This window comes from Dioscorea cayenensis, chromosome 5 (assembly GCF_009730915.1).
Source record: "Dioscorea cayenensis subsp. rotundata cultivar TDr96_F1 chromosome 5, TDr96_F1_v2_PseudoChromosome.rev07_lg8_w22 25.fasta, whole genome shotgun sequence".
Lineage (NCBI taxonomy): Eukaryota > Viridiplantae > Streptophyta > Magnoliopsida > Dioscoreales > Dioscoreaceae > Dioscorea > Dioscorea cayenensis.
The window spans coordinates 26,892,562-26,913,107 of NC_052475.1; the positions used below are offsets into that span (position 1 = coordinate 26,892,562).

The window sequence follows — 20,546 nt, forward strand, 5'->3', positions numbered from 1 at the left end:
CTGTAAATGCTTCATAGAGCTGAGAGTTAATTGTTTCAACTACTATTCTATTGCCATAATCACCTACAAAGTGTTCTTTGATGCATACCTGAATCGTGCGTAGGGTGTTGGGCTGAAATTGGAGGATGCCCTTACGTTTTGGAAAGCAGAATTTTCTCAGAAGGTCAGATGTGTTACTATTTGTTCACTTATTTCTTACCAACCACGTGCATGATGCATTTCCATCAGTTTCCTGGGAATGGTAAATGGCTCTTTATAGAATTATGCGCTTTTCATTTTCTATTTTATTCGATTTTATTCAATCCCAAAAAAAAAAAATGATCAATATCTTTATGGGAAACACATGTGATTAATTCATAGGGAAAATTGCATACAAGCCCCTAGGAAAGGGCATATTTTTGTATAATGCCCATCAATATCATGTTCTTGTGTATTCTCCAACAAGCACCTATATTTGTGTAGATATCCTTGTGTTGAGAAATCTAAGTAAATTTTCTTTTGAAATATACTGTCTTATCTTCACCTTTTCTCTCTAAATCTCACTGCAAGATGTAGTATAAAAGGAAAAGGAATGGTGGTAAAACGGTAATTTTGAAAAGAAAAAAATCGGGTTGAAATTTGGCCAAGGGGTATAGAAGTAACATTGGTGTTCTGTAAATTATACGTGCAAATATGATTTTTATGTGGAATTGTGGATAGATAAGCAATTATGCATTTTTAGAGGGGTATAAACGTAATTGTTTCAAATTTGTATTGATTAGTGGTGGCCTTCCCTGTATATATGAAACTAATGGCAATGATCTATTGAAAAGTAGTTTTACTTGTGAGACTTTGTGTGCTTAAGAACTTGGTACGCATGCAAGTTTAGGCATATTTTGCATGAGCCAACTAGAATGCCTACATTTGGAGTGTTCTTGTTTTGTAATCATTCATGGAGAGAAAACAGTTCATTGTGTTCAAACACTCGCACTCAGTTGAATTCTCTATTTTAATTCTTCACTTATAGAACCTGAAAGTAGTCACATGGTTCCACCAAAATTGGGCTTTACAGCTGTGAACTACATCAAACATTTCTGCATTCCTTGTTGTGAAAATAAAATTTACATATCTGAAATTAGTTCTCAGATTGAATTGCAATCTATTTCTAATGTATCTGTCATTCTAAAACTAATGGGATAGAAGTTGGCGAAATTTATAAAATGGGGATATTTCTCCACTATTTTGAAGGTTGTTACATTTGGCTAGGTATGATGGACACTTCTGTGCACTTATATTGCTGTTTTTGGCATTTCCCCAGAAAAGGCTAATGCGCCTCCTAAGTAGTAAAATGTGCTTCAAGAGTTTTGTTGCAACTGTTTCTTTCTTGACATGGATAGTGCAACTATCCAAGCATGGAACTATGAGTTCCCTGCAACTGCATGGGAAACTAATGTCACAAAAGGCAGGACTTAATATTCAAATATTGAGATGCGATCAAGATTAGAGCTTGTTGGGGATCTTATTAATTGCCAAGTGGTATATCTAAATGTTGGAAAAACCATTTGTGAAAATAAGTTATAAACGCTTGGAATGACATCCACATTAATTCCAGGATGCCTGCAAAGAGACTAAACAAAGTATGCAGTTACTCTATAACTGTATGCCTTCTATTGCATATCTATTTTTTTTCATCAACCTTTGAATTGGAGAGGGAATGAAATATTATGCCTGTGCGTTTTTCTTAATTAATAATAGTTGATTTAGACCACTTTTTCTTACAAGAAAATAGGAGAATATTATATCACCTTTGGTACCAAATTTTTTGTTCAAGGTATTTTAAATGCTCAAGAATGATGCGCAAGTGGCTTTGTTTCTTGTTGACCAGGTTGGAACCGAGCGGTTTGACAAAGAATATGCATACAGTATACGCCATAACTATGGAAAAGAAGGAAAGAGAACTGTAAGATCAAATTTTTTTGGTTAAGTAAATTGGTTTATGTGCCTGTGCTGCATCTTATCTGCTTTTCTTTTAAGGATTATACGCCTTACTCTTGTCAAAAGATCATCTCATCAACACCTGGTGTAGGAGATCACCATGGTTGCCCTTATCGACATTTCAGGTCTAATCTCATACTCTTTATATATATATATATATATATATATTTATATATATATTCATCGGCAAATTCATTTTTATATGTCTCTGAGATTATCATAGGGGTTTTTCTGCTGGCAGTTTTGATTATAAGAATACTCAATATTGTTTGATCACTAATTTTTTTATTGTTAAAAGGGCAGTTATCTCACTAAAGTAAATGTGTTATTATTATTATTTATAACTACTATTGTCTGAATGTGCTTGTGGTTATTAATGGTGTATTGTGCTTGCTTATATCATCATGCATACTGAAAAGTCATAACTAGCACACTTTCATGCAGATCACTTTATTAACTTGCTTGTGGATTCTCTTGTTGTTTCTTGACCATCATTTTTTGAATGCTTGTTTTCTCCACTTAGTGAGGAAAATTTGAGAGCTGCTCTTACTAAGATGGGAGTAGGTGGCCACGCCATGGATGACATAATGCAGAAAGTCCAAACCCGGCATTACCAAGTATTCAACTTTTACATCCAAGCATTTCAACGTTTTCTATTTATTCTGAAAGTGTCTTGGTATATTCATTTTGTCAACTAAAGCCTTCAAGTTATAATTTCAGCTGGCGTGTACATTAACCTTTGAAGCTGTTCATGGCATCTCCTGTGATACTGGTGTTAACCATCCAAATCAATACTTCATTGAGAGTCGAAAAGCACTTGAATTGAAGGTACTTGGTTGTATATTTGATTTTTCATTCTATTTTGTTGGAAATTATCTATCATTCTTACAAGAATTCGCCATAAAAGTATTCCATGACATTTTCACCCAAACTGAAACTGCAGCCCTGATTTACTGTTTGTTTACATTTTACAGAGGCAACCTACGATGTGATTCTTTTTGGCCACAGTGACAAGGATATAATTGTTCACAATTCAGGTTTGATCTCCTGGGCCTGCTCTTCTTAGAACAATCTTGCTATATTGGCATGCACATGACTAGCACATGTTATCTAACTCATCTTGCCTCCAGTCACTAAATTGGACTTGAAATAGCTGGCCCACCATGACCATATTTTACAGGCCGATCAATCAATTAGGCTACTATGCTTGCTAAAGAATGGAAGCCTGAAAATAGACTAAAATGGTTCAGCACAAAGTGCTTTCACTCCATTAATTGATTGTATGCCTGATGATTGCTTCCATTAGATGTCAGTTTGAAAGGGGCCCGTCTACTTGTTCCATCACATGGGTGGTGGGAACCACCATTCTGTAATTCACTGTCTTATGATGGTCATGATGTTATGGAACTTTATGAATTGTATTGGAAGTCTTTCCAACCTCCAGGAGCAAAATGACTTTGTTATCTTCCGGTGTGGCCCACTTGAATTAGCTGGTTGTAGCTTTAGTTACTGCTCCTGTGACATCTACTTCATGGATCATGGCAATAAAGACAGTCTTATCAAAGTTTCGCCGATGTTGACTAAGTTACTAACCCGGCCCTTAAATCTTTGGCTTTCGTAGACTTGGTCTCTCACTTATCGAGCCAAATTGCAACAATTGAGTCTGTTTCCTAAAAGCATCTCTTTGCTACATGTATATCAGCACCCACATGATGCAGTTTCCTTCTCTCCGTAATGTATTTCACTTTTGACCACCTGGTGTTAGCCATCCCGATGATCTTTGCATATGCATCTGGAATGAATTTTGGTGTAGTTTATGCTAACTGGGATAAAATTTTTGAAGCATGTGGTAACCGGGCGCTCCTGCACCATTTACTGTGCATAACAAACTTTATCAAAGTCTTTCCTGTTCTAGAATTGGGGATCTACAAAGGGTTGTGTATTTAGTCTTGAAAGAACGTCTAGTCCAACTTGGGTTGATTTTTCCTTTTAAACGTAATGGATATGCCCTTATTTTCCACAGTAGGGGGAAATGGTGTATACAAACGTGCTTGGAAGTTATCTGAGCTGAATTCAAACTGGTCATAAACTGTATTTATTTGAGCTGAATGGTTTAGGTTCTCTGTGATCTTTTAGCAACCATTATGAACTTGTCTCTTCTCTGTTGGAGACTCAAATGATGGATATGCAAACATTACCAGCATCTTAAAAGTACTTTATGCTGTTTTAACTGGTCAAGGAAAATTTATTATCATGGGGATGGTATGCATCTCAAGATTCCCTCTGGAGCCTTTCATTGTTCTTACCTTCTTAACATTCTTTTCCTTAATGCCAGGGCTTCAAGGTGGTTCCCCTGCATAAGATAAAGCTGATGAGTGGATAAGCATGCACGGAGAATTGTGTTGCTGTAAGAAATGTAAGCCGTGTACCTTTCTTTATGAGATGCATTATTTGATACAATGAACTCCTTACTTGAAAGAAATGCTTCATGCCGGCTTTCTCATTTTGTATTGAAAATGGTGTTACTATTTTGTCTTCTTTCTCATATATTATATAAAAGAATGCATGTGTTGTCATGTTAGGCAATGTTTGTCTGCCTATCTGTTCATGTGTTCTCACGAGAATAATGATGTGATGCTGGTGGGCTGGTAAACTCATGTAATCATTCAATACCAATACCTAGAATTGGTAGTTCCGCAAAACACATTTTGAGACATCCCAGTGGTGGCTGGATAGGAAATGGCAGGCACAATTTGTGCAACTTTAATTGTATTGGTAGAGTTCTATAGCTTTTTATCCATCTAGTTGGTGCGTATTATTATATCTACATGAGATGAAATATTTATGTGATTGGTAAGTCTGAGTCATTTAAATACTTTTCCTCAAAAGATGTGTAGGCATGGGTATCAGATGCATATCCAAACCTCCAAGTTTTGGTTGATTGGTATTCCTTTCTTTTGGGAATTCCTTATTGGTTCCGCCTCTACCAACCCCACTAGGTCTCTACCAATGGAGCTGGATAGACTTAACATGGGGATCAGATCCGTATGCGTATGGGGTCTCAGACTCGTTTGAAAATAGTTTTATAAAGAAAAATATTAGGTGAAATTTCTAATATTCGTTATTAGGCCCAAATCTAGTGGATTCTAGACGCACACTAGTCCTTGGTCATCTGCTATTTATAGAAATTATTAAAGTCTTTAATCAAAATATCTTAATATTCTTTTCTTTATTTTATAGATATTATATTAGCTAAGTAGGGTAAAGTACAGTAATGTAAAGGCCCTCCATAAAATTTTATATTCAGACAAACTCTAGCCACAAGTTTCCACCTTATTCATTCTTTGAACTGATTGCACTTATAGCAAGAAAACATGATGTGATTTTTGGTCCTTGTAAATGTTCTCTAACTTAAGCTTGCGGGTTCACTCGTTCTTTTTGGTGAATCCTGGAAGGACCCCATGAAGGATTTTATCCATGTCATTTCTCTGGTGCTTTAACAATCCACTTGTCTCTTTCCCAACCTTTCAGTGTCTAGTCTCTCTGCATCTGGCCTAAAAGGCCTAAAGTATGCTCTTCACTTGATACAGTGTCTACACAGTGCTAGATTTGATGGCCCCATAGTTGAATTCATGGACGTGTAACTCATCTTTTACATTTATATGGAACAAAACCATAAATTTGAACTTGTGAACGTATCCCATGTATATTCTTACTATTTGGGTTTTTATTTTATTTATTTTAATTTTTTTGATAAATGAAACAGAACCGATGAAGGTATTTATTTATTTTTTATTCATGTGCTATGCCATAAGACGTGTATTGACATATGATGAGCCTCATCTCATCCCTTTCAATATTCATTTATTTATTGAATTTTAGTTTTTTAAAGGAGGAATTTGAGATAGTGAACAATGATTGGGGATGGACATAGTTCAATCAAATCAAAGTGTAAGTGGCAGCTCCATCTAACGCACTTTTTCAGTTCAGGATAAAGCTAAGGTTCCCCATACTGGACAGCATCATATACTTGTCATCACCCCTTAAGTGTTGTGTGTTATCCCTTCATATTCAAGTTGGAGGGCATTAGTTTAGGTCACTCACCATCATCTTAAGTTAGGTTCTCTTCTTTAACTTTGGTTATCATAGGTAAGGGAGTCCTGTCCTAAACAAGCGCAATCATGAATGATTTAGAGAGAGAGAGAGAAAAATAAAAATAAAAAAGAGGGGCGAGACGAGGATATGCCTTGCTTACAATAGTCATAGGGCATGTCATTAGCATCTTAAAGCAAAGGACTGGCTACACCTTGCTTTTTATGTAGAGCTTATCTTCAAACTAGCACTAATAGAATTTGATGAGGTCCAACAAGCTAAACCAAACCATCATCATGTTCATTGGGGCCTACCCCGACAACAAAGATTTTCTGAAAGACCATAAAGCCCCATCCCTTAGCCAGCTAGCTTGCCAGGTAACTTCTCTCTCTCTCTCTCTCTGATTTTACTGCAAAAAGATCTCATGCATTATTATATATATATATATATATTCTGGATTCTCGCCTAGTCTATATATAATACAGGAGTTGCAATAAAGAAACATTAGCCAAAAAGGAAAGGAAGTGGACTTCCAATTCTTCCTTGTGGAGTCTAGCTGCATCTCACCCAATCAAAAGCAAAAAAAAAGAAAAAAAAAGAAAAGAAGCATAATAGAGCAGGAGAGAGAGAACTAAAAAGATAGGAACCAAATCAGACCATCTTTCTACTTGCAACCAAGAAAGATGGACTCTTCTAAGAAGAGTGGGACGCCTTGCATGCCAAGGCTTCTTGGTTGAGTGTGAATCTAGGCTTATTTGTTAAACATTGTGTTCACATGTGTGACTGTATTATGAGTTTGGACTATGAATGATATGATAGATCCATCCGTGCCTCTTATCCACTTCAAAAGTCTTCCATCATTTTTTATTCTTTCACGTATTTATTTTGTGCAGATGCCGGTCATTTTCTAGAAAGGACTTCTTGCTTTGTTTTATTATATTATTGTAATTATTATTATTATACATGCTACTTTACGTTTGCAATCGCTAATTTCTAATTTGGAAAAAAATAATAATAATCAACATAGGTAACAATAATTGGGAGTTGAATCACCGGTGATTAATTTGGGAACGTCTTCATGGACCAGTTTTCTTGTTTTCCGCTTTATATATACTCCTTTTGTTTCTTTTTATTCCATTTGTTTTTTTTTATCTGTCGTGAATAATTTAATCTCACATATCAATAAATTTAGTTATTTCATAAACTTTTATAAAAAATTTGTTCTCTTTTCAAAATTATCTCTAATTTATATCTTTACATTTCTCTCTTATATTTAATATTAAGAAAAAAATTGAATAAAGTGTTAGGGTAATTTTGGAAAAAAAAAAATAAATGTTTTTTTGATATTAGAAAATGACAGATAAAAAGGAACATGGGTTTACGACATAGGGAGTATTTGTTATAAACCCATATTTTTTTATCTGTTATTTTTTAATATCAAAAAGTATTTATTATTTTTTTTTTCAAAATTACCTTAAGACTTTATTCAATTCTATTCTTGAAATTTAATATGAGAGAAATGTGAAGATATAAATTAGGGGTAATTTATGAAAGATAACTAATTTTTTATTAAATTATGTGAAATAACTAAATTTATTGGTATGTGAGATTCGGTTATTCACGGCAGATAAAAAAGAACGGAGGGAGTATATATATTGAAGAGTTAAAAAGAGGTTGTTTTGAATTAAAATTAAAATATAAAATTTGAATTTTTCACATAAAATAAATAAAATAAAGTATATCCCTCTTAAGTGTGGCATTTGCTGGGCCATTCTTTTGCTCTCTCGAAAATGGGGCCTCTCATGTTCAATATATGGAGTATCACCTCCCCATAGTCCCATTTAAACCTCTCACTCCCTTTGAAAGTTTTAGAGCATGCAATGTCTTGTTCCTTCCCCGAGATTTGCATGGGCCCACGTTGAGATTCGGGCTCGCTACACGACGACCGAGCGATTAAAAGCCCTGGTCGGTGAGCAGGGGGACTTACGGTCCCATGCCTCGCGTGTTCTCATTGCCATTATCTAGTTCCATTCTTTGCCCGTGGATAACTTGGCCTTCTTTTTGTAATTTTTGTGCTGGTTTAGCTTAAGCTAAATAAGCTTTGTGAGTTCAGATGAACAGCTTCCCCCACAAATGAATACTACAAACGCTTAGATACGTGTGTGATAGACATTGGTGACCACACACAGCTTGCTTCGTTTCCACATATTATATTATCCATATCCATATATATTTGATTAATTTATTAGATTGTTTTTCTTTTTTTCTACACCAAAATAATTATTCAAATATCTAACTTTCCAAGATGGATATATATAATAATAATAATAATGTAATTTATAAATTAAAAAAAAATGGGCAAAAGAAGACGTGTGAAGTGTCTAGGCCACTAAAATGGCACTTTGTTATTCTCATATCATGTCAAACATATCTATTTACATGGCCCACACCCACTCTTTCTTCAAAATCTAAAACTTGTTCTATTTTTCACGTGAGATTATTGTTTAGGGTTCCATCATTCAATTGGTCCAAAAATTGAGTACTTGGATCAATTCAATAACGAGTCATATAATCCACCGAAAGATAACAACGCCACTTTTTTTTTTTTTTTTCATTTTTCAATTTAGAAAAATAAGTTACTTTAAAAAAATAAAAATAAAAATAAAAATAAAAAGAAAGACTAGTGATTGACAGTGCTTTCTTTGGAACAAAGTACACAAAGAAGCCTTCTTAATTGTTTTATCAAGTACACTTTTCTGAAATTTGATGCCTTTTGTAGCAATTGACAAGCTAGGAATCTTCTAAACTTGGGGGAATAGTGTCTATTGATAGTGTGCTTTGATATGAATTAATTAGGGTTTTTAGGTTGTTATTAGGTGATAACCAACCGTCCATTTGGATGGTGGTCCTTCTTTCATTCATTTGGACCAGTTTTGTACCATGTGTTGCAAGTCTCCAATGAGTTAGGGTTAGGGTTAAGAGTTTGTCTGTGGTCCATGTATGTATTAAATGAGATGGGAGTAGATCTAAGACACATGCTTCAGAACTTTTCTCCTTTGTTTCCATGATTGATGACTTTGGGTTTTACTACTCCCTTTCAACCAACCCAAACCCCTAGAACCCCGTATTTGCATGCTTTATTTTTTTTTTATAATTTATTTTTCTGGTTTTGTTGTGTTTATTAGAACATGAAGATTTGATTTATTTTTTATTTAAAAAAAATATATCGTTTCAAAAGAATCGATTTTTTAGTCCATGCTACTACCACTAATGTCAATCAACTCAATATTAAATAATATATAACACAACTTTATTAAAAATAATGATAAAACAAAAATAAATTAAAAAAATATATAAAACTCCACCAGAAATGGAGACAAAGTTAACTGAATTTTTTAAAAACTAAGAGCATCCTAAAAAGAAGATGAAAAGATCATTCGTTTAAGATGACATTACAGGACCATGAGATTTCGGGACCTAGTCGAAGAAGATAAACGTTAATAATGAATAGATATTTTTGTGTTACCTTTTATTTGATACCATGAAACCTGTTATAAAACAATTCCATTAATCAACGTGGCAAATGAGTGGAAGAGAATCCATTGGATGGAAAATCCAAATTGGATACTGACTCGTTTAAAGGTAGGGACCATACTGCATTTGATGTCCATAAACATTCATTTGTTATCTTTGCACGCCCACTTTGGATCTTTCTTTTATGGAAATATCATTCATTGCCTTTTTTTTCCTTCCTTTTTTTTTTTGGGTTCCTTAACTTGCCTATCACGATGTAAACCAAGATTTTTATAAACATATACACTTTATATAATTACATTTGTATTTTTATTTATGTTCTTATAAAACCTTAATATTTATATTTTTTTCAAACTAGAAGAGGGTAAACAAGAAAAAAAAATGAGAGGACTTCAAGAAATATAATAAATTATTTTTCAATTTATTTTCAATGATCATTGAGTTAATATAAAGAATGGAAATGTGATAATACTAAAAGGGAAAGGGTTACTTCTTCAGAGAAAACAAGAGACTAGAGCACCAATGACACTTGTAGAGTAGAATTTTTTAATTTTTTTCAACTTGCAAGGCAGATTTAGTACTCTTGACTCAGAGAGTTCTATTAAATTACTCTAAGTAGAAAAGGCATTAAATAAAAATTAGAAGGTTCCTCTAAGATATGGAATATTATTTGCACATATATATATATATATTTTATAATATTTTGAAGATAAGGTTTAATGTACTCTTGTTAATTGAAAGGACTTTGGTCACTTTGTGCACTTGCATGGTTTTTGTTTGTATATTATAAAACATGTGTAGTAGTTACTAGAGAGTAGCTCAATCAGTGTCCTTTCTTTCTCTCTCTTTAAGAATGTTTCATTGAATAAGCACAACATCACTGTCCTTGCTTCATGGTTTTCATCCTTTGCCCGGACTTATATTTCAAATACCTAAAATAGTAATATATATATATATATATACTCAATTCTTAGCTAGTTATGAGTTATAATACAGAAAAAGGAGCATTGTGATAGGCAAGCATATTAGTTTTCACATCATGTAATCTGAAAATTTTCATGTAGGAAGAATTAATTTTTTTAAAAGATTGGTTGTTAATTATATTGGTAACAGTTTATTTATAAACCATAATGTTAAAAACCTTGTGAATGGTTTTATTTTTTTATTTTTATTAATTTTTTTGACTAAGTGACAAGTCATTTTAGGAGCATGCACAAATGTGGAATTAATACCTTAATGCATTCGCTCCCTCATCTTACGTGAAAATAAAGTTTGAACCTTTTTAAATACTCTACATAAAAAGCTCGGTATTAATAGATCAAATGATCATTAACACTTTATAAATCGGTTTTGTTTAATCCTATAACAGTGATTTTCATATTGACTATTAAATCACTCTCAAGAAAATGAACATTAATTTTACAACTAAAAATCTCTCTTTTTAGTATTAAAAAATAATGAATACATCAATCTCTTCTTAGTGTCTTGATTTCCAAAATCTTATTGTATAGTGAAATAACAAAACTTTTAAAATAAGTTAAAACTTTTTAAATTCTATTTTGTCCAAACTCAAAAGATATTTATAATAAAAAAAACCGACAACTCAATTAAAATCTAAATAACCTCTATAATAAAAAATTATTTTTTAAAAATTTTTATTTAAATTTAAGTGTTTGAATCTTACTCATGGTTTATCCATAATTTTTACAAATAATCTAAATAAAATAAATAAACTAAGCACAATATTTACCATTAGAAAGTCATTTGTATTTTAGAAGAAGATAAACACTCAAAAACTTATAGATGATGAATTTTGAAAGAAATGTAGGATTAGAATATGATGATGATTTGACGCTGATAATATATAATGTTGATAGAAAGTGGTGAAGTGGTGATGTGTAGCCGTGTAGGAGTGCAACAGTGTCTCAAGACTAGTTACTATTATCCCTTTGCTCCCTCTCCTGCCTCCCACTCTCTGTAGTACTTTTCCTTCCCATTGCAAAGTTGAAAAGCAACTCCTACTCTGTCCCTTTCTTTGCCACTCATTCTTCTTCTTCTTGAACTTCTTCTTCTTCTTCTTGAGCTTCTTCTTATTTTAGTCTTATATCTTCTTACCAAAGGATTAGAGAACAGCAAACTAATCAAACTAGAATGACTACAAGTGCATTTTCTTAGCACTTTCAGTCTGTCTTCTTTCTTTCTTTGTGGCTATCTTTGATGACTTTTAATGCATTGACAGCTTGACAGTTGCTAGTTCCTCCAATAATTGAGAGTTTGTGTGTGTGTGTGTGTGTGAAGTTTGAAAGGTGCTTCCATGTCCATGTCTATGTCTCCAAATGTATGATTAACAGGAGATGTGTGATTGGTTCCTGGAACTCCACACCAAAACTCTTTCCTTTTTCTTCTTCACTTGTGAGTTGTGTTTCTCCACTTCACTGTTTCTTGTTGTTTTGGGAAGAGTTAATGCAAGACCTTAAATGGTTGTAGTAAAAGACCCCCTTTTCTTCTCTGTTTCCCTTTTACTTCTCCCAAGGTTTCCTTGCAGTTTTGATTGCTTGACTCTGTGCAAAGATTAGATCTTTTTAACATATCCTGTCTGCTTTTTTATTCTTTTGCTCTGTTTGGTGATCTACACGTATGCTGTTATTCTGAAAAAGGTTATATTTTTATTTTTAGATTTGGCTGCTTGTCAATGTCTTTATGTCATGCTCTTGTTCAATTCTATGCTTTGGTTGAGTTCTTGTGGGAATTTTTTTGAGAAGAAATATATAAAAAAAAAAGGAAGCATAGTGTTAGTTGATGTTGTGCTGATGGCATGGTAAAACAAGAAGCAAACTAGATAATAGGATTTTGGTTGAAAGGAGAGTGTTGGAGTAGTGGGTGTTGCAGGAGAAGGCATCAGATTGGTTGTGAACATTAAGGATTTTGAGGGTTGATTTCATGGAGTGGGATTTAAAAATGCCTTCTTGGGACTTGGCAGACATGGAACAAAATGCTGAGCAGGGAATTGTTCCTGTGGTTGCAGGGCCAAGTAGCTGGCCAAGCAACCAGGATTGCTCAGTTGATTTGAAACTTGGAGGTTTAGGGGACTTTGGACAGGCTGATAGATGGAAAGTTCAGCCTAGAGTGCCTGCTGTTCCCAGTGCCACCACCTCCTCCTCTTCAAAGCGTTCTCGAACACCTAATAATGCCGGCCAGATTGCTTGTTGCTTGGTTGATGGTTGTAAGTCTGATCTTAGTAAGTGTAGAGATTATCACAGAAGGCATAAGGTCTGTGAAGTTCATTCCAAAACTCAGATTGTTATGGTTGGTGGCCAAGAACAGAGATTTTGCCAGCAATGTAGCAGGTATCATGTTTTTCTATGCATTTATTTGATTATTCATTCATATGATGGCTTTGATTATAGAGTTTTATATGAATTGCAAGTTGGAGGCAGTGTTTCTGATCAAAATGTTTTTGTTCTTCATCTCTTCTCTCTGAGAATCATATTGATCTTTTAACAATTGTTCATGATTGGTAACTTGTCTTGCTTTAATTTAATTGCCAAAAAAAAAAAAAAAATGTTCATGTTTAGGACTAAATCATCAATGAACAGATAGGAAATGAATTAGAAGAGGGAAACAGTGTTTCTGCTACTATCTATCAAATTGTTCTTCTTGCAAATTACCATGATTTGAGGACAAAAACATTGTTTTAGAATTTCTAATTGGTCTCCAATTTTAGTCAATTCATTAACTTTACCTTTGTTTCTTGGTACTTTTTTGTTCTCTTGAGAACCAGCATTTTTTCTGTAGGATGTCTGGTTTACTTTTTTCCTGTGAATGAATTTCATCATCACTTTCGGTTTTCCAGCTTTTGCTCTCGTATGTTACATTCAAAGCATTTAACTTTTCTTATCTTTTTTCCTTCAAGTGCTCATGTTTGCCTAATTCTAGTGTCTCCAATTCCACAATTATTTGTGCTTATCATCCATGCCCATCTCTGTCTGCTTCTTCTTGTCCTATTCAATCTGATATTCTGCTTTTCTCAGCTAAATCAAACCTGTTCATATATTCTTCAATTCATGGCAAATTGTCAATCATCAATCGGAACATATAAATTACATCTTTTCTTCTGATTTTTCTGGGTTTTTGTTTTCCTGAATGCTGCTGAATGTCTGGGATTTTGCTTGGATAGGTTTCATCTTCTGGTGGAGTTTGATGAAGTTAAACGAAGCTGCAGAAAACGTCTTGACGGACATAACAGGCGTCGGAGGAAGCCTCAGCCGGATCCCCTCAGTGCCGCAAACTTGTTCACAAATCACCAAGGTTTGTCTCATGCCCATTTAAACCTTCAGCTGTTATATACACAACATTATTTGATGAACGAGTCGATTATATGTCTTAGAATGTTTGGTATTACATACAGCAGGCATCCGATTCACATCATATCCTCCGTTGTTTCCATCTGCTACTACACCGGGAGGTCTGGCATGGCCGGGAATCATCAAAACTGAACAAGATACAATGTTTATTGACCAGCAATCATCGAGTTTCATCAGCAGGCAACAGAATCTTCCGAGCTCCTTCTACATCAATTTCAAAGAAGGGAAGAAATTCCCCTTCTTGCAGGACAGTGAGATTGCTCTCGGCCACAGGATTTCACTTGAGGCCTCTGGGAAGATCATCCCTTCTTCTCAAAGTAGCAGCATGAAGATGTTGCCCGACGGAATAAATCACATTCTTGATTCTGAAGGTGCTCTCTCTCTTCTGTCATCCCCGGTTCAGACTGCAGCAATCAATCTAAGCCAAATGGTCCCTTCGGATCGCATTCCTGTCGGACAACCGCTTGTTTCTAGTCTTTCATACAGTGGTCTTGGTCACTACTCTGGCTCACAAGCTTCAAGCAGTGTTTCACCCACCGGCTTTTCATGTTCGGGCATCGATGATGATCATGAAGGAAATATTTTGGTTTCTGATGCCAGTGATGCTGATCTTCCCTGCCATGGTATCTTTCCTGTTGGAGGTGAAGGGTCCTCTGATGGAGCATCCCAAGCTCTTCCCTTTTGGCTTTAGAAGATTCTTTTGTAATGTACCTGCATCTTGGATAACTTTGTTCATGCCCTTGTTTGTTCAAGAATCAAACCTCTTAGTTCTAAACTGCATCAAGATTTATTTTTCTCCTATAACTTGTGGAATTTTCCAGAGAATGGTGTTTTACAATTGACAATAAACATGTTCAACACTGCAGTTTTAGGTAAACCATCAACGACAACAGGATTTGAAACCATTTCTCTGTGAACATAAATACTCTGAGCATGCACAAAATACAATCCAAGCAAAACATCAAGTTTCAATCTTATTTCCAAGGGGCAATGATCCAGAAATTAATATGTTTTCTAAAGAGAAATAGATAGGGCCTTCTTCATTTTCTCCACCTCCAAATAGGCCGTGGAATATGGGAGGAACTCAAAGAAGTGGCTTTGCATCAGATCATTGACTGCCATGGCGAGTTTTGGGATCTCCAAGATCTCCTCGTGAGTAAGCTTTCGCACAAACCTTGCTGGATTGCCAGCCCATAGTTCACCTGTTGGAATCCGACGACCTGGAGGTAGCACAGAGCCTGCTTCAAGGATTGAGTTTGTCTCAACTAGAGATCCTTCCAGGAGGATGGAGTGTTGCCCAATGATGCATTCAGGCTCAATGGTGCAGGAGCGTAGAAGACTGTTTGCACCAATAGTCACATAGCGCTCAATATAAGTCTCCGCAGGAAGTCCTGAATAAAACATGTTTGAATTGAGTTCAAGGCTGGAACTTGCCAATAGTTGTCTATGAATCCTGTTTCAAAGTTAAGCAACTAGATATCTGTATTTGAGGTCTTTATCTAAGAGGCATAAGTCCAGATTACCAATCAGCTGACTATAACATATTCACGTGTTTGAGTGCATTATATGAGTTGAATTCTTCAGATATATCGGTCAAAAGTACAATTCTTCACCATCTATAAGCAAATCTTGTTTGCCACTTAAGCAATCTAGGTATTGTATCCAAGAGGTTTTAATCAATCAGGTATAGTTTTGAAGATGAAGAATCAAACAACTGATTATCACAATTACATAAAAGGCATTCTAAGTTAAATACTTACTCTTGCTGAAAAGCAAATACTGCTATGAAGAGATCTAATCTGTCTCTCTTTTTTTTTTTTTTTGATAATTCATAATTGCAGCAAAGACGTACTCTTTTCCTCTTCAAAATGAGAAATCATCAAAATAACAAACTATGACTCATCTTCCATATAATGGACCTGAAGAATAATGATTACTCCATCACTGGGAATTGCACCAGTGTATCAAACATACATACAAGAGCAAGAAGAGGCATCACAAAGGTGTGTAAACTATAAAAATGCAACGAAGTGAGCCCAACAGGCACTTCCTAGTACAAGAAGAATTTCAGATAAATAGATCACAATTTTTTCAGCACAATGGCCCTGAGGTGAGGAATAACTAATCATACCAAAAGATCATTTAGTACAGCAAACACCAAGCTTGCAACTCAGGTCAATTCACAGGAGAGTTCTTTAAATATACTTTCAAAATGCTTGCTCACTGCTGATGAAACTGATCAGATTGACTAGCCAAAGTTAGCCTTAATTATTTATATTGAATGGAGGAAACAACCTCTTTAACACTTGGATGATAGTCAAGGAAACAAAACCCGGAAGGACTTAACAAAAAGGGCCTTCATAGCAGTTGCATTAGTTGGAGATAAGCCTAATAACTTCCTAATTGACAATGGCTTTAAGGAACTTGTACTGCTGATAGAAATAGTTTAGAGAAGATTTATGCCATATTTATTGACTCGAGCATTTAGATTTCCTGTTCTACAACAAACAACAATCTATCCTCCTTCAGTGACGACTTTGTCATTTCAAAGACAAAACTACAAGAATTGCAAGGTTTTTAGATAATGAAAATTTAGCACCCACATTTTCATGATTATTCACCAACAGTATGATAGATTAAGAAGAAGACATGCTTAATGCGCATTCCTTTGGAGATCATTTGTGCAGAAACAAAAAACCTTCACAGTGGTTGTGAATTGAAGGATTCAAAGGAAATTTGGAGAACAAGGCTACATGATAAGGCCTAGGAGATAAATCTAGTCTGCTAACCTCAACAACTGCCAAAGATTATTCACACTCCATGTAATGGACTCAAAAACATCCACTGATTTGAACAGGCAATCTCCACTATGTTTGTTATGTCCCGATGCTACAAAACACAAGCCCAATTATCTAGAAAATCAATTGTATAGGATCATGCCTTTATACTGGCATTCATTGAAAATCTAAGCATCATCGATAATTGATAGAGTTTGACTATAAGACAGCATTTCAGGTTCCAAGACAGTGTGAATGTGTGATTAATACAATGCTCATCAAACATTCAGAAATGTAATCCTAAATCAATCCCAGTGACAAAAGAAAGGCCTGCAGTGAACTGGGTATTATAACAAGCTTAACCACTAGGTTAATGATGCACTTTAGCTTATGGTTTCTCTAGCAGCAGAATTAAGAATCCAATCCTTTCCGATTGGTTCAGATTTATCTTGATTAAAGATGACAAAAGCAACACATATCACATCAACACGACATCATCTAGTCATCCTTGAACATATTGTTTAGTACATAAAGGGAATTCAAAATATCTCTCGGTTATTCTAGATTTCAAGATAATTATTCCAGCTTAAAAAAGTTAAAGGCTTGTCCTATGATCCACCATTTGCCTCCATTCATCATTTGAAGCAGATTCTAGAAATGCTATTCTTGTATGAGAAAAATGGAAGGGATCACAAACTTCTGTACAGATCAAGCAAAAAATTCACCTAATTTTATCAAATGCCATGGACTGGAATAACATTTATATAATAGTTTAGAGATCAACCTCAAGTACCATTCTTATTTGTATCCCCAGTATCAATAATGGCCTCTATAGACCTCCATTGTTCCTTAACTATGAAGCTCTAAAAACGCCAATTTTCAGCTATGTAACTCAACGTCAACAACCATACACACTACGTCCAGTATAATTATAATTAACCAAATTCAATCCTCAAATCAAATCAAACAATTCGAGCTCAAAGTTTTCAGTTTTCAAATCAATTAAAAAAGCAAACAAAACCAAAGAAACGGAGAAGATCAGGGACCTGTAGGTGAGTTCCAAGCGGCGTGGAGAACGCATCTCTCCTGCACGTTGGACGAGAACCCGACGGTGATCTTGTTGAGGTCGCCACGGAGGACGGATCCATTCCAGACCGAAGCCCCATCGCAGACAGTGACTTGCCCAGCGAGCACAACGTTCGGGGCGACGTAAGCGTCGACGGCGATCTTGGGAACCCACTGACCTAAGGGAATCACCCGCCGCTGACCCCGGTAGTCCCATCTCACCCGATCCATCGCCGCCGCAGGCGAAGCGGAGGTCGATAGGAGGCGGGACGCGGTGGAGGAGCCTACGGTCTTGCGGCAGAGCCGAGCAAGAGCAGCCGCCGCCATTGCCGAGCTTCGAAGGAGTGAGAGACGAGACAGAGCGGATCGAGGAAATCGAAAGGAAGGGGATCGAAGCGTATTGGATCCGGGTCGGATCTTAGTTAGTGGATCAAATAACACATAAACTCCAGGTCCGATATGAATAGATCCGATAGTGCACACATCTCTTTTTCCTTTGTTATTTTTTAAATAAGGGAAATAAAATTTAGACCCATTTTTAAGATGATAGCTTTTCATAAATGTTTTATTTGAATAATTTAAATTTATTAGAGTGATAATATGTAAGAGGTGAAAGCTAACATATTTAACCATTTGGATCTCACGCTTAACATTTTTTTTTTAATTTACAAACACAATGCGTATGAGCCATCCATTAATTTAAAAAGTTGTCAAGAGACAAATAAGCATGATAATGCACTGGTTACATTAACTTATAAATTACCTGAGAATTTATTAACACAAACAGATGTAGAGCGATGAAAGTCTTTTCATGTTTAGAAGAGTTTCAAAAATCAAATTGAGCTAATAAATTTTTCATATCATGTAATCCTGGAAGAAAAAGATACAATATCTCCAGGGGTGGCTCAAAGCTTATAAAGACCTAAAGCCCAAGCATAAAACTGACCCTAATTAGTTAATAAAAAAATCATTAAGAAAAAAATATTGATGCTACATTTTTTTGAAATAGATTTGTTTGTTGGGAGAAGAAGAGAATTAATTATGTATAGAAGCTACATTTTTTTGGAAATAGATTTGTCTTGGGAGAAAAACATAATTAATTGTACATTAAAGTAAAAAAATTAAGAACTTAATTTATTAGTTTTTATTTTAAAAAGCTAATTGATGGAAGATTTGAAATTGGTGCAATATTAAATAAAAAGGTTTAAATATTAATTAATTATACAACAAATAATTATTATGATTTCAAGAATAAGATTTTAAAAATTTTAAAAATTTAAAATTAATAATGAGGACACAAATTAAATTTTGAAGTTATTATTTACCTAGTACATATTTATTATTATAAATAAGATTTTAAAAACTATATTGATTTAAACTTAGATGAGGCCCCTAATTTTCGGGGGACTAAAGCGGTTGCTTGATTGGCTTTACTCTTGAGCCGCCCCTGAATATCTCCTGCAAAGGAACTCACCAAAATTTGTTTAAAATAATATCCTAAATAGTACATTAACCGAATATTACATATATAATACTACTATAGTACTATGAACAATAAATACACAGTATTCTGGCAAAGGGTTTCGATTCTACACCTTTTTCCACCGGCTGTACTACCATTGGGTTAACTAGTAGTTATCTATCTAAAGCTTTAAGCTTTAAGGTTGATTTTTTATTAAAAAACACAACCAACCAATCTAAATAATTGTTTTTAAAAAGTCAAATCAGCTGGAATTATTTGGTAATTGAGCTTTTTATTTCATTATCCTTTTATTAGTCACATCAAAACAAGCTTGAAAATTCGAAACCAACTCAGAGTTGTTTGAGAAGAAGCTTGAAATATTATTTGATAAATCATTGTGCTATATATGAAGAACTAATTAAGAGAACCAAAAGATTATTAATATAATCATACTCCAAGTTCAAGTTTGGCTGCGCGCCATTAGATACAACCAAAAACAATTAAATTTGAAAAAGAAAAGAGAGAGATTGCGTGCAAGGATCTTCCTAATTTGAATTAAATTAAACACCAAGAAACATGTTTTCCTTTGCAAAATTAATAAACACTTCATTTGGTCAATCAAGATTCATTGTTTCTGTTAACTGTTTTAATCATCTAATTCGATCCCAAACCAGAATTGAGATCAATCCAAAAGTTTCATTTCATTTCATTCCATTCATTCAGTCAGATTTTAAAAAAAGCTTTTCTGCTGTTTTTACTTGTATGTCAGAAAAAAGAACTTAAAACCTCGGAAATGGTTTTGAGATCACTGCACAAAGACCGGCCTGACAGCATTTAAGCAAATGAAACTTCATAGGGATCAACGATGAATATCTCACAGTGCACTCTTGTTTCTCATGGACCATTTGAAGCTTCACTTTAAGTTTGCAGACAAAAAGTACAACAGCGTTGTCCATGAAATGAAGTGTGATTAATGTATATAGAGATTCAAAGAAAAAAGAAAATGCAGATAATATGCAAACCATAACAAAGTATTCTTTCTTCCTCTTATCTTGTTTTTCTTGTTCTTCTTATATGCTTTATACCCTCACTTTCAAGGACCACCCTAGTATTCTTTTATGGTCTTATTTGTGCCACGTTAATTGTTGATGTCTTTTACTCTTTTTTTCTTTTTTTTAGTTCAAGCTTGAGTTATATGAAAGTTTATTTATAAAATAATAAGAATCAATGCTTGATTAATAGAGTTGAAGATGTTAAAGATACATAGATACATATTAA

At 34.5% G+C, this 20,546-nt stretch overlaps 3 protein-coding genes across 4 annotated transcripts in view; 2 read left to right on the forward strand and 1 right to left on the reverse strand.

The window, feature by feature from the left end:
• The window catches only part of LOC120260194 (probable DNA primase large subunit), a 6,550-nt gene extending 2,000 nt beyond the window's left edge, over nt 1–4,550 (forward strand). The window contains exons 2-8 of the mRNA XM_039267634.1: nt 104–163; nt 1,865–1,939; nt 2,014–2,099; nt 2,498–2,591; nt 2,695–2,802; nt 2,949–3,011; nt 4,310–4,550. Coding sequence (XP_039123568.1) covers nt 104–163; nt 1,865–1,939; nt 2,014–2,099; nt 2,498–2,591; nt 2,695–2,802; nt 2,949–2,966 — 441 coding nt within the window. The 3' untranslated portion in view covers nt 2,967–3,011; nt 4,310–4,550. The remainder of the gene's footprint in view (nt 1–103; nt 164–1,864; nt 1,940–2,013; nt 2,100–2,497; nt 2,592–2,694; nt 2,803–2,948; nt 3,012–4,309) is intronic.
• Nucleotides 4,551–11,506: 6,956 nt separating this feature from the next.
• On the forward strand, nt 11,507–14,739 carry LOC120260920 (squamosa promoter-binding-like protein 16). Of its 2 annotated transcripts, none has more exons than XM_039268508.1 (3): nt 11,507–12,947; nt 13,778–13,908; nt 14,009–14,739. In XM_039268508.1, exons 1-3 carry the CDS (start codon nt 12,541–12,543, stop codon nt 14,653–14,655), a joined length of 1,185 nt encoding a protein of 394 aa, XP_039124442.1. In that variant the 5' UTR covers nt 11,507–12,540; the 3' UTR covers nt 14,656–14,739. The 2 variants fall into 2 exon arrangements, with proteins under 2 accessions (XP_039124442.1, XP_039124443.1); XM_039268509.1 differs by having other exon boundaries at nt 14,012–14,739.
• A 120-nt stretch (nt 14,740–14,859) lies between these two features.
• LOC120260921 (gamma carbonic anhydrase-like 2, mitochondrial) lies at nt 14,860–18,214 on the reverse strand. The gene is made up of 2 exons (XM_039268510.1): nt 17,788–18,214; nt 14,860–15,355 (listed from the first exon to the last, which is right to left on the reverse strand). The coding sequence occupies exons 1-2, from the start codon at nt 18,131–18,133 to the stop codon at nt 14,979–14,981; spliced, it is 723 nt and encodes a 240-aa protein (XP_039124444.1). The 5' UTR covers nt 18,134–18,214; the 3' UTR covers nt 14,860–14,978.
• Nucleotides 18,215–20,546: the final 2,332 nt, after the last annotated feature.

Excerpts from the sequence above, each read along its gene's own strand:
- LOC120260921 (XM_039268510.1), bottom strand. The coding sequence starts at position 18,133 with ATGGCGGCGGCTGCTCTTGCTCGGCTCTGCCGCAAGACCGTAGGCTCC. Across the intron at positions 15,356-17,787 it reads CGCTTGGAACTCACCTACAG|GACTTCCTGCGGAGACTTAT; the intron begins GTCCCTGATCTT and ends TGTTTTATTCAG.
- LOC120260920 (XM_039268508.1), top strand. The coding sequence starts at position 12,541 with ATGGAGTGGGATTTAAAAATGCCTTCTTGGGACTTGGCAGACATGGAA. Across the intron at positions 12,948-13,777 it reads TTTTGCCAGCAATGTAGCAG|GTTTCATCTTCTGGTGGAGT; the intron begins GTATCATGTTTT and ends TTGCTTGGATAG. Across the intron at positions 13,909-14,008 it reads CTTGTTCACAAATCACCAAG|CAGGCATCCGATTCACATCA; the intron begins GTTTGTCTCATG and ends TATTACATACAG.